The sequence below is a fragment of the Plecotus auritus genome (assembly GCF_963455305.1).
Source record: "Plecotus auritus genome assembly, chromosome: 4".
Lineage (NCBI taxonomy): Eukaryota > Metazoa > Chordata > Mammalia > Chiroptera > Vespertilionidae > Plecotus > Plecotus auritus.
Genome location: NC_137775.1, coordinates 59,482,211 through 59,495,219, shown reverse-complemented (window position 1 = coordinate 59,495,219; position 13,009 = coordinate 59,482,211). Strand labels below are relative to the sequence as shown.

Below are 13,009 nucleotides of genomic sequence, written 5' to 3'. Positions count from 1 at the left end.
ATGTCCGACTGCCCGTTTAGGCCCGATCCCACTGGGATCGGACAGTCGGACATCCCTCTCACAATCTAGGACTGCTGGCTCCAAACTGCTCGCCTGCCTGCTTTCCTGATTGCCCCTAACCGCTTCTGCCTGCCAGCCTGATCACCCCCTAACCACTCCCCTGCCAGCCTGATTAATGTCTAACTGCTCCCCTGCCAGCCTGTTTGCCCCTAACTGCCTTCCCCTGCAGGCCTGGTCACCCCTAACTGCCCTCTCCTGCAGGTCTGGTCACCCCTAACTGCCCTCTCCTGCAGGCCTGGTCACCCCTAACTGCCCTCCCCTGCAAGCCTGGTACCCCCCAACTGCTCTCCCCTGCAGGTCTGGGTCCCCCCCAACTGCCCTTCCCTGCAGACCCAGTCACCGCCAACTTCCCTCCTCTGCCGGCCGGGTCACCCCTAACTGCCCTCCCCAGCAGGCTTGATCGCCTGCAACTGCCCTCCCTTGCAGACCTGGTCCCTCCCAACTGCCCTCCCCTGCTGGCCATCTTGTGGTGGCCATCTTGTGTCCACATGGGGGCAGGATCTTTGACCATATGGGGGCAGCCATCTTGTGTGTTGGAGTGATGGTCAATCTGCATATACTTTTTTATTAGATAGTATAGAGGCCTGGTGCACAGGTGGGGGCCAGCTGGTTTGCCGTGAAGGGTGTCCCGGATCAGGGTGGGGGTTCCCTTGGGGTGTGGGGTGGCCTGGGCGAGGGGCCTGTGGTGGTTTGCAGGCCGGCCACGCCCCCTGGCAACCCAAGCAGAGGCCCTGGGATCTATTTATCTTCTACAATTGAAACTTTGTAGCCTGGAGTGGAGCCAAGCCTTCTGCTCATTCAGTGGCAGCCATTTCTGTTGGGATTAATGTATATTCTATAATTGAAACTTTGTAGCCTTAAGCGGAGGCCAAAACAGGCCAGGGCTGCAGAAGCTTGGCTTCCTCCATCACCGCGGGCAACCCCAGCCTCCTGCTTTTTCCAGCTCCGTGGCTGCCGCCATTTCTGTTGGGATTTATTTATCTTCTATAATTGAAACTTTGTAGCATTGAGTGGAGGCCTGGGCCGGCAAGGGCAGGCGGAAAGCTTGGCTTCCTTCATTGCCAGGGAAACCCAAGCCTCCCTCCTGCTCTCTGTGGCTACAGCCATCTTGGTTGGGTTTATTTGCATATTCCCTCCTGATTGGTTGGTGGGCGTGGCTGGTGGGTGTAGCAGAGGTACGTTCAATTTGCATATTACTCTTTCATTAGATAGAATATTATTAATAGCAGAAAATAATTTTGCATTTCAATACTATGCTACACTCTGACTAGTCTGTTTTAGAGCAAAAATATCAGTAGTTAAGAATTTTGTTAAGAAATCAGAAAAAAGTTAAATATTGCAAAGGGGCAAAATCTTGTGACTAATAAACCTAAAAAGGCTTAATCTATGTTGTCACTTGCGAAAGGCAATCACCATGGGTCTGCATGTTCCTGATGGGTATGCCAAGAATGCAAGGATCCCCCCTTCCTAGGTCATTTCTCAGGGTCATGTTTGCCATGAGCAACCCTGAGAGATGAAGCAATGTTTCTGCCCAAAGAGAAGGCTTGTTTCCACTTTATTATAAAGCAGTAGATTCTCTATGCTCAGTGACAGGTCCTCTCCTTAAAGCAGCCACGTGTGCAGACAGCCATCATGGACCCTTTGTGTTGCCCCAAGGGCCCTTTGGGGCATAGGGAACTGAGGCAAATGAATTTGGCACTCAGGTACTGAACTGCTTTTGTTGTGAGAAATAAAGCCCTTTGTTTCTGACCCAGGAATCTTGTGTCTGTTGTCAGCATTCATAAAACTGGCAGGCTAACTTGTTAACGTCCAAGTAGAGTAACAATCTCAGAACCTACACAGTCCATGGTAGTCACTGCTTAGTCCACCATCTGTAAGAACCTAAGCCTCGTGAGGAAAGCAGGTACTCTAATAACCAGAAGTTAGTATTCTCCTGACTCTTAAGATAATTATAGTTAGGTGTTCTTCAAAATCTTAGAATTATAATCTGACTTCCACTTAAAATTAAAATATTAAATGATATATAAAACTGAGGAAATGAAAGATAATCAGGTTTCACAAAGATCTTGAAAATGTCAAAAGTCTACCATACTTACAGAGGACCAGCTCAGTCAACCAGTAGGATTTCCAGAATAAATGAGGTTTTCAGATAATCATTAGGGTGAAATATACACAAAGGTAGGACACAAACCCTGGTTTGTGTCTTTGCTCTCTGGTTCCCCAACCCCTTTCTGTTCCTTTCCCCTCTGAGTATAAAACAGCTCCTGAACTCAGTTATTTACCTTATCTGAGGAAAATCACTTGACAAGTTACTTTCCTAGTAAGGGCTTTCTGGCAATGTGCTATTAGTCTCAGTAGTATCTCAGGCATGACATTCAGATATCTGGAGGCAGAGTGGGCTCTCGAATACAAATCAATGTATTCTGTTCACATAAAAGAAAAACTCTGACCAACATAATAAACAGAGAATAGAGTTAAAAATAAGATTCTACTTTTGCCTGTTATAATATTTACCCATTTTAATCCATTTATATACCAGTCTTCCAAAAATATAGAAAAACACACAAAAAAATCATTGAATGATTAGTTTATAACATATTTACATTACCTATGTAAAGCTTTAAAATATGTGGAATCATTAGAATCCAATTCCTTATTTAATCTTGAATAATCAATGGAAGATGTTAACCCTTTCTCAAGTCTGGCAAAAAATTGCTCTTTTTCTTCTTTTTCTTCGAATGTGTCCAATCCCAATCCAAGAACATTTTGATTGATCTCAGAAACTACTCTCTCTAAATGAAGGCACAAATATTTTATTAACATACAGAATTTTGATAAAATTAATTTTAGTGATGCATTTGACATTATATAGTAAAATTTAAAAAAAAATAAAACATACTTTACTTAATCTTTCACCCAATATACAGTAGATGTACATTCATAATCAATAAGCATAGATGTATATTCATAATCAATAAGCAAGATTATAAGGCTTCTCTAGAAGTATACTTGTAAACCTTTTAGGAAGATACTAAATCTAAGTGCTTCAAGATTGTAATTTTTGTAAAAATTCTGAGTATAAGCATAGTAACTAACCTGTCAACTCGTATGTCTCACATTTCTTACCATTTGTTTCTAAGCTGTCAATACTTAAGATAGAGGTTCCACTGCTCTTGAGAAACTGAATCCTCTCGGCAGACTCCTCTTCTATTTCCATAATAGGCTGAGAAATCGTCTTTGTTTTCATATAGCTTACATTTGTTCCAAGCCGTCCTAGGGATGGGATTTAATATAACTGGATATTTATATTCAGGACATTGTTTTGACTACTATGCCAACACCATACTATTACACTAATTTTGTGGACAGGAGCTATAAAATAAGTCTAATTTATTAAATAAAAATTTATCAAACCTAAAATTCACACAAAAAATTATATTTGTTTGCAGTGTATCTTAAGAATATTTTAAAATTTTGCATTATAAGGGTGAAAAGAGCACAGCACTTTTATACAGTGTACCATGCTATTTTAAAGAATAGTGTCTGCCCTATGTGAAGGAAGAGTAGTAAATAACCAGCTGAAATGGAAAAAGGAGACAATTCCAGGCAGAGGGAAGAGGAACAAAGGGTGGACAATGTGAGGGAACGGCCACATCTGAGGATGCAAAAAAGCCAGTGAAGGTGGGTGTAGAGAGTGAGGGTAAGTCAGGGTAGAAATAAGCCCAGAGCATCCTCACAGGCCAGGAGTAAAATTTTCTCTTTATTCCAAAAGCAATAGAAAACAATGATAAAGTTATGTAATATCAAAATTCTTTATCCTAATAGTACACATTTGTTATAAAAAACTGATATATAGAGAAAGTAAAAGATTACATTACATGATAGAAATACATATTAAGATTAGAAAAATATAACTTTTGCTTAGCAGGAAGCCTTAAGAAGTCACAAAGTTTGAATGCAATTTAATTAGTGTCCTCTTGGAAAGGTTTCAGAATCTATTTATTTTATGGCTTTAGGTGTGCATAATGATTTTATAGCTCAAATAACTTCCACAGCTACAGAAAATCAAGAGACAATCAAGAGACACGTCAACAGAGAAAGTGCATGCCAAGGCTGGGGTGCTGTGGTGCTATCTGTCTGGGTTTCACCCTGGTTCCAATGCTGGACGCAGGGATGTGACCCATGCTAACCGAGCTCACGAGAGACTACTATAACCGAAACCAAGATGCAACTGAGTTATTTGTAATGAAGCAGGAGGATTAGACGGTTTTATCCTCTAGGCAGAACACTTTTTCCTTTTGGTGACTGAAAGAGAAAGCAAAATTATAAGGCTGGAGTTCTCAATGTTGATGTTTAATGGCATCTATCTAGGGTAGGTAATGGGTTCCTCTCATCAAGAGGGTGTTGACATCTCCCTGAGAAGCTTCGACACCTGGATGAGAGGAATCATCTAGTACTAAGAGTCACCTAGTACTCAGAACATAACATAAACTCTGTAACAGTTTGTGACTGAACAAGGGATCAGATTATGCCCTTGGGTGGAGAAACTCTCTCCCTTGTGTGTAAAAAAACAATGTCAAAGTTTGTTTCTATTTATGTATTTATTTATTAAATATGATTTTATTTCAGAAAGAGAAAGGAAGAGGGAGAGAGGGGATCGAGCCTAAAACCTGGGCATGTGCCCTGACCAGAATTGAACCTTGACCTCCCGGTTCATGGGTCAACGCTCAACCACTGAGCCACACCAGCTGGGCAAAAGTTTATTTCTTAAGTATCCTTCCTTGCATCCTTTACTCGTCAAATACACTACTGACTGATAAATCCTTTTAAAAACTAATAATACCTTTAGTCAGACTACCTTCGAGTGTTAGTCTAGGACCTATTCTTTCCCTTTGAAGTGAATTTACACATCATTCCATCTCTGATTATTTTCTAGAAAAGATACTTTAATGCTAATTAACTCTCAAATCTTTGTCAACAATTCCAATAGCACTTCATCTTATTATATCCTCTACAACGGAGGGAAAGATTCTAAAAATGAATTCTTCACATGCAAACTTTAACACTGTTGTATAGTTTGGGGATTTATGAAAAAAAATGCACTGAATTTTTCAATTGATCAATTCCTTATTTACATTATTAAGAACAAATAAATGACTACCAAATTCACTCTTACATTCATTTGTTAAACACATTCATTATTTACTATTGAGGGTCAGGAGGTACAAGAAAGTGTTTCCTGCCCTCACAAAGCTGCCAACCTCAGAAGTAGGTTACAAGTATTACCACAATGCATAAATGCTATTACGGTGTTTTGACACTGAAACAAAGGAGAAAATAATTGTGTTGATAAGGGAGTTAGAAGAGTTAGGGAAGGATTGCAAAAGAGGTAATACCAAACTTTACTGGACAAGAAGGATGAGAGGAAATGCATTCTAGCAGCAAGAAAGCATGAGCTAACGCACACAGGCATGGAGCCAATGGTGCTTCCAGGAGAGAAGGAATAACCGAGTATGGCTGGAGCACATGAGGCTAGAAAGGAGGGTTCCAGTCAGATAACGTAGAGCCTTAACTGGCACATTAGGGCATTGGGCTGTTTTGTGGGGAAAAAACAAAAGCCATGGGTAAATTTTCCCCCTAGAGAAGAGATACTAAATCTTATCAGTTTATAAAATGGTGTGTAATGACCCACAAGCAGTGTGGACATAGGTATTTCATGGTAGTCTCAGTTCCTTAGAAATATGATGATCACCATATATAGTACACTGAAGAAAACAGTCCAGAGCAGCGGTCACCAACGGGCGGTCCGCGGACCACTGGTGGTCCATGAGGTCCAAAAGGTTGGTGACCGCTGGTTTAAGGAAACCTTTGGAGCAGTGGTCACCAACTAGTGGTCCGTGAGGTCAGAAAGGTTAGCAACTGCTGCTCCAGAGAGTAATTTTCTATTTGTAACAATGCGATGAGGAATAGTTCTGTGATAAATTATTTATTTTACTACTAAGAAACTGTGATACCAAAATCTATAGATTTGTTAAATTCTGCCCATGCAATGACATTAATATGTTGTCAGGATATTTTATTAAATCACCTTAAATCAATTTACCACTAAATATAATTATATATAAACATACTGATATTATTCATCATCTTAATTTGAGTAAATACAAATGATCTCAATGTAAAATAACCTAATAATAATAATGCAGAAACAAAGACTCAATTATATAATACTGTATATAATAAAGTGAAGAAAATCAATTCAAATTATTTTCTTTATATATTTATAGTACAGTAACAAAATCCAGAATTAAAAGTCTTGACTGACCCCTTGTGGTCAAATAATGTGAGAAGAAAAATCAGCAATATTTACCACCATCTTCAAAATCACCTTCAGTTATCCACCATGGCAGTGCATCTTTCTTTTTCACTTCTCTTTTAGGTTGTCTAGCTGTTTTGTTTGAATTTTCAAAAGAATCATCTGAAAGCTAAATCAGATATAAGCTACTAAATTTTAAATCTGAGAATTCCAGATTCATCACTAAAATGTTTCTTCCTTCTCTCACAGTTCAACTATTACATACATAAGCAATATTCTCAGCATTAATGTATGAATTCATATTTCTAAACATATATGATCAAAATAACTTAAAAATCAAGCACAAACCTCTAAACACCAATTTCATACACAGAATTAAACAAGTAAACTAACTAGGGAGAACAATAACAAAGAAATAAAGAAAATCTGATCAAGAAAATCAGGAAAGGAAAAAAGAAAAATACAATCCTCTTTTAGACATTTTTGAGAGTCTAAGAATAAATAATGATTGAGCAAAATTACCTAGCATCACTCTAGAACACAGAATTCTAAGACCAGGGAGAGCTGAATTTTAGGTGTTTTCCAGAGAAATTAGCATTTTGTCACAGTAATTGATAGGATTTAATAAATATTTATTTGTCCTTTTCAACTCTTCAGATCCAAATTTTACTACAATCCTAAACTCCCTACTCTAACCCCAACCTAGCCTCCTTACTCTTAGCCAATAACTTGGCCTCTCCTCACTGAGAAAATAAAAGACCTTCAATCATAACGCACCCTTTTCCCCCTCACTCCATCACTAAACTCACCTGTTAAAACATTGCTTTTCTCTCTCAGAAGAGAAATTGTTTCTTCCACTATATGGAGAACCTGCAGAGGGTTCACTTCCCACCTCTCCAAGTTCTTACTTCCTTGGTTGTCCCATTTTATCTCTGTATCTTAATCCCTCCTCTCTACCCTACCTTCAGATTATAAACCTGCTCATCACTGCATCCCCAGGCATAATTGTGGACTGAAAGAATAAACACTATGGTCTACTCTATTTAAAAAAAAACACACAAAAATCTAAACTAAACCAAACCAAACCAAATCAAACCAAACAATCCTTAAAACCTGGTTCTCATCCAAAACAGCTCTCCTCCAGGTACCAAAGACCTCCTAAATACCACCAATAAAGGACTATTGTCAGCCACCTTCCCTGATCACGTCATGGAACTTTATACCGGTGACCAACTCTGAAACTTCTTGAAACTCTCTACCTTTGACTTCACAGCATTCACATCCTCCAAGTTCTGTGGAAAACTTGGTGGTTTGGTGGGAAAAGCTCAGTAACCTTCCTCACCCACCCATTTTAATAGCTCTTAGCAATGTCCGTTTCTTTAACACTAGACTTCCCCAGGACTCTGCTCTTGGTTCTTTTATTCTCATTCTACACACTCTTCCCAAAGAAGGAACCAACATTGATCCTATACCTGTTCTATGTCAGGATCTATTCTCAAGTTATCTCAATCTTGAAGTAATCTAGGAGAGATTCACAGACAGGAAAACAGCTTTAAAGAGGTTAAACAACTTGCCCGAGCTGCTACTGCTGGTGTTACAGAGCTAGGTTTCAAACTGAGATCTCTGTGACTAAAACCTTTCCGCTTTCTACTACACTGTTTAGTCTCCCAACTAGGACATTGCTGCCAGAGGGACCTTTTAAACTTCCAAGATGACAAAACACATTTCCACCTGCCAACCAAGCAACTCTAGCTCAATGATTTGTAAGACTGTCAATTTTTAAATGTTCAAAAACAACTAATTGTCTTCCCTGACAGCCAGGCAGGAAGGGAGGAGGGAATAAAATATATTATTTATCCCACCTGAATTTTAGTTGCATCACCTCCCACTCATTCTCTAAACTTTACTATCACCTCAAAATATCTCATTTCTCTCTCCTCCCTACATCTTACTGTTTATCAAATTCGGAGAATCTGTCTGAGACTCAGTCTACTCCTAATCTTCATGGCCACATAAGAGTGTAGAAGGAGTATATAGGTTTTGGGGCCTGACAGATCTGAGTTGAAACTTCAAAATATGCTAGCTCTATTGCTTAGGGAATATTACACCTCTTTTTACTTTATTCATCTGTTAAAAATAGTCATAATAGAACTGACCTTGCATGGTTGTGGCAAAAATCAGAAAAAAATATATAAAAATGCAGAATGCCAACTCTGTTGTCTAATACCGTGGTCGGCAAACTGCGGCTCGCGAGCCACATGCAGCTCTTTGGCCCCTTGAGTGTGGCTCTTCCACAAAATACCACGGCCCGGGAGAGTCTATTTTGAAGAAGTGGCGTTAGAAGTTTTTTAAAAAATTTGGCTCTCAAAAGAAATTTCAATCGTTGTACTGTTGATACTTGGCTCTGTTGACTAATGAGTTTGCCGACCACTAGTCTAATACATAGTAGGTATTCCCACATTTGACAATATTGCACTGCTTTCCAGATTACAATAATTAAAAACAAAACAGCCCTGGCTGGTATGGCTCAGTTGGTTCGAGTCTTATCCCATGCACCAAAAAGTCGCTGGTTCAATTCCCAGTCAGGGCACATGCCTGGGTTGCAGACTTGATCCCCAATTGATCTCTCTCTCTCAAATCAATAAAAACATATTTAAAACAAAAACAAAACAAAAGCTCTAGTTGATTTGGCTCAGTGGTTAAAGCGTCGGCCCATGGACTGAAGAGTCCCAGGTTCGATTCCGGTCAAGGGCATGTACTTTGGTTGTAGGCTCAATCCCCAGCCCCCATGGGGATGCGTGTGGAAGGCAACCAATCAATGTGTCCCTCTCTCACATCAATGTTTCTCTCTCTATGTCTCTCCCCCACCCTTCCACTCTCTCCAAAAATCAATGGGAAAAATATCCTCAGGTGAGGATTAACAAAAACGATGACGACAACAACAACAATCAAAAGAAAAAAACTGGTCCCCAAGTAATTAACAGTGCTGCAAGGATATGAAGAAATTGGAACCCTAACACACTAATACACTGCTGCTGGGAATAGAAAATGGCACAGCCACTTAGAAAACAGTCTGGCAGTTCCCCAAAAGGTTAAACAGAGTTACCATATGACCCACATTTCTACTACTAGGTATAAACACAAGAGAAATGAAAACGTAACACCCACTCAAAAACATGTGCATGACTGTTCATACCATAATTATTCATAATTGCCAAAAAGTGGAAAGAACTCAAATGTCTATAAACTAGTGAGTAAACACGTGGTAAATCCATACAATAAAATATTTTTAAGCTATAAAAAAGAATGAGACATTGATATATGCTACAACTTGTCATAGATTAAACATTCTTATGATGGGAAACAGAAAATAGACCTATACAAGTAAAATAATACTTGTATAGTATTATTATACTTTTGTATAGTATAAATACATGGTATACTAAGTGACTTAGTGGTTTCTTTTTACTGGATGAACAGAAAAAACCTTTTCTGAGGTAGTGATATTTAAGATGAGATTTTTGCCAGCCCGGTAAAGAATAGGGGAACAACATTATTGGCAGAGGGAACAGCCAGTGCAAAGCTCCTACTATGAATGGAGCTTGACATGTTTAGAAGGGAAAAGGCCAATATCACATAAGTGGAAAATAAAAGTGGTATAAAGTCAGTGAAATAGGCATGAGAAAAATCATCCAAGGCTTTGTAAACGCTGGAAATGAATTTGGACTTTTATTCTCTACTAGAGGTCCAGTGCACTAAATTCATGCACCGGGGCGGGGGAGGGAGGGGCCTTCAGCCTGGCCTGCACCTTCTCTAATCTGGGACCCCTCGGGGGATGTCCGGCAGTCAGACATCCCTCTCACAATCCGGGACCTCTGGCTCCTAACCGCTTGCCTGCCTGCCTACCTGCCTGATCGCCCCTAACTGCCTCTGCCTGCCAGCCTGATCGCCCCTAACCACTCTCCCCTGCCAGCCTGATCACCCCTAACCTCTGCCTCGGCCCCCACCACTGTGGCTTTGTCCGGGAGGACGTCCAGAAGCACGTCTGGTCTAATTAGCATATTACCCTTTTATTAGTATAGACTAGAGGCCTGATGCACAAATTCGTGCACGGGTGAGGTCCCTTGGCCTGGCCAGCAATCAGGGCCTTTCGGAGCCGGCTGGCCGGAGGGAGTTACCGAGGGAGGTTGGCTGTGGGAGCGCAGTGACCACCACGGTGCAGCTCCTTCATTGAGCGTCTGCCCCCTGGGAGTCAGTGCGCGTCATAATGACCGGTCCTTCGATCCTTCAGTCGCTTAGGCTTTTATATATATAGACTAGAGGTCCATTGCAGGAAGATTCCTGCAAGAATAGGGCTTCCTCGGGCCTATTCCTGCAAGAATAGGGCTTCCTGCGGCTGTCTCCGCGGCCCCGCCTGCTTCCCTCCTTTCTCCGCTGCCCCACTTGCTTTTCCGCAGCTTCGCTCCCTTCTGCAGCGCTTGGCTTCCTTCTACACTGTCTTCAGTCTTGCTCTGCGCCTGGGTATGCAAATTAACCGCCATCTTGGTTGGGTTAATTTGCATACTTGCTCCTGATCGGCTGGTGGGAGTGGCTTGTGGGTGTAGCAGAGGTACGGTCAATTTGCATGTTTCTCTTTTATTAGATAGGATGATAGAAGGCCAACAGACTCTGATTTACATAACACATCATGCAGGCTGCAGATTGGTGAAGGAATGCTGGGACAGTACTTGGGGACGGCTATAGCAGCCCAGCTGAGCTGCTGGTGTCCTGGACTAGGATAGTGGCAGTGAAAAGGAAGGGAATGGAAGGATGATAGGTATAATCTGGAGACAGAGTCCACAAAGCTTGATGATGGACTGGATCTTAGAGGTGAAAGAGAAAATTGAAGGATGAATTTCATACGAGACAAATTTACAATACACCGTTTAAAAATAGACACTTACCTCTTTCATGAACTGTTCAAACTCTTCATCCAGTTCTTCTTTGAAATAGTGAGTCATAATCAATAATTTTCACTTGCCAAGATAAACACTCCAAAGTATTTACAACACTGGAACACTAAATAACAAGAAATAATAAACATCTTTTGAGGAAATTTATATCACATCATGAAAACAACCAGACTTAAACCTCAGACATTTTTTATGATTTTAGTATACATGAACACTTATGGACCAGTAAGTTGGGCAAGAGATTCCTAATTCATTCATAAAGCTGATTTGGAAAAGCAGCTATCAAAGTCTGCCTTTTACTTAGAGTCCAGAAATACATTTTTATTGTTAACATCCTATTGTTCAAGGCCTCCACAATATTTCATAACTCTATGCATGTGTGTATGCGCGCGCATGTGTTAAAATTTAACATCCCTTAAACAAACCAGGTCCTCTCAAGGAATCCTTTAAAAATTAGCAAATCCAAAAAAAGTTTCTTTTTGGCAAAGCACAGGACAATGTGGGCTGACTTATCAGTCAATCCATATTAATAGCTTTGCAAAACAGACTTTCCAGACTTGGGGATGTTTCCAAATACATAAAGTGGAATCAAATGGAACTGATTAAGACTCAAAATCTAAATAAAATAAAATTAATGGAATATACACACCAATAATAATCAAGTTGTTTCTTTTGTCTCGAGGGAAAGTCAACAAAAACGATGCAATCGTGACTTGCAGCATAAAGCTCTCCCAGCACCCTTTAGGAACTCAACTTTCAGGGGCGCCGCGCTCGGCAGCTTCCTCTCTCAGAGGCGGGGAGAGGGTAGGGTGCGCGCAGAGCCCAACACCACGCAGCCCAACCTGCGGAAGAACATCTCCTCACCCTCATTAGCGTCTCTCAACCGATCAAGGTGCGTGCCGTTACGGTCTTGGCCTCAAATTCCTGGTCAGAGGCGGATCCCACCCACTGGGTCCCCACTCGGCAGGGGTCCTGGCTCCAGGAAGCGCGGGTTCCGGTGGCGGCGGGAAGAGAAAGGCGCACTTGCAGCTGGAGTCCGGGCGGAGGTGGGGAGGGGCCCAAAACGAAAGCTCTGAGGACACTCTCGGCCCCCGGGAAGCAGTGTCCGCGCCTCACCCACCTTCGCTTCCGAATTCCGCGCTTAGCCGGGAAGTCGGCTGGGGCCCCAGCAGTTGTCAGGGTAACAGACGTAAGCCGCCAGGCTCGGAGTCACATGACCCGGGCTCGTCACGTGGCTCGTGGGTCCGACAGGACGGCGGTTAGCATCTTTTTGCCTGAAAGAGTGAAAGCGGGAATCGCCTCGGCTTAGGATACTGTAGCGGTAAGAGCCGTCGCTGCCGCACAGTAGAGACCCCGCGTTTCTTTTGTCGCGAGGGAAAATTAGCAAACCCAAACGTGGAAGCACCGCTCTCGGAAACGTGGAAGCGCCGACCGGTTACAAGAGCGGGAACACAGGCTTGATGGATATTGTAGGTCCAACCCGTGGGCTTCTGGGAAACGTAGTTTAGCTCCCCTAGTCCTTGTAGTTCCTTGCTTCTCATCTCTTTCTAACCTTTCCCACCTTTGTCGTTTCAGCTCGCTGCTTAACAAGCAAAAGTTTTGAAAACATTTAATTGATTGGGTTTCCTCTACGTGCAAAGTCCTGTGTGGCGTTGTAAGAGGGACTCAAACCTGTGAGAAA

General features: G+C 41.6%; 1 protein-coding gene across 1 annotated transcript in view; it reads right to left on the bottom strand.

Moving 5' to 3' along the window:
- Positions 1 to 12,765, bottom strand: part of CEP162 (centrosomal protein 162) — an 89,619-nt gene extending 76,854 nt beyond the window's left edge. The window contains exons 1-5 of the mRNA XM_080666079.1: positions 12,193 to 12,765; positions 11,320 to 11,434; positions 6,431 to 6,545; positions 3,187 to 3,333; positions 2,669 to 2,852 (exon numbers count right to left, since the gene is read on the bottom strand). Coding sequence (XP_080522205.1) covers positions 2,669 to 2,852; positions 3,187 to 3,333; positions 6,431 to 6,545; positions 11,320 to 11,376 — 503 coding nt within the window. The 5' untranslated portion in view covers positions 11,377 to 11,434; positions 12,193 to 12,765. The remainder of the gene's footprint in view (positions 1 to 2,668; positions 2,853 to 3,186; positions 3,334 to 6,430; positions 6,546 to 11,319; positions 11,435 to 12,192) is intronic.
- Positions 12,766 to 13,009: the final 244 nt, after the last annotated feature.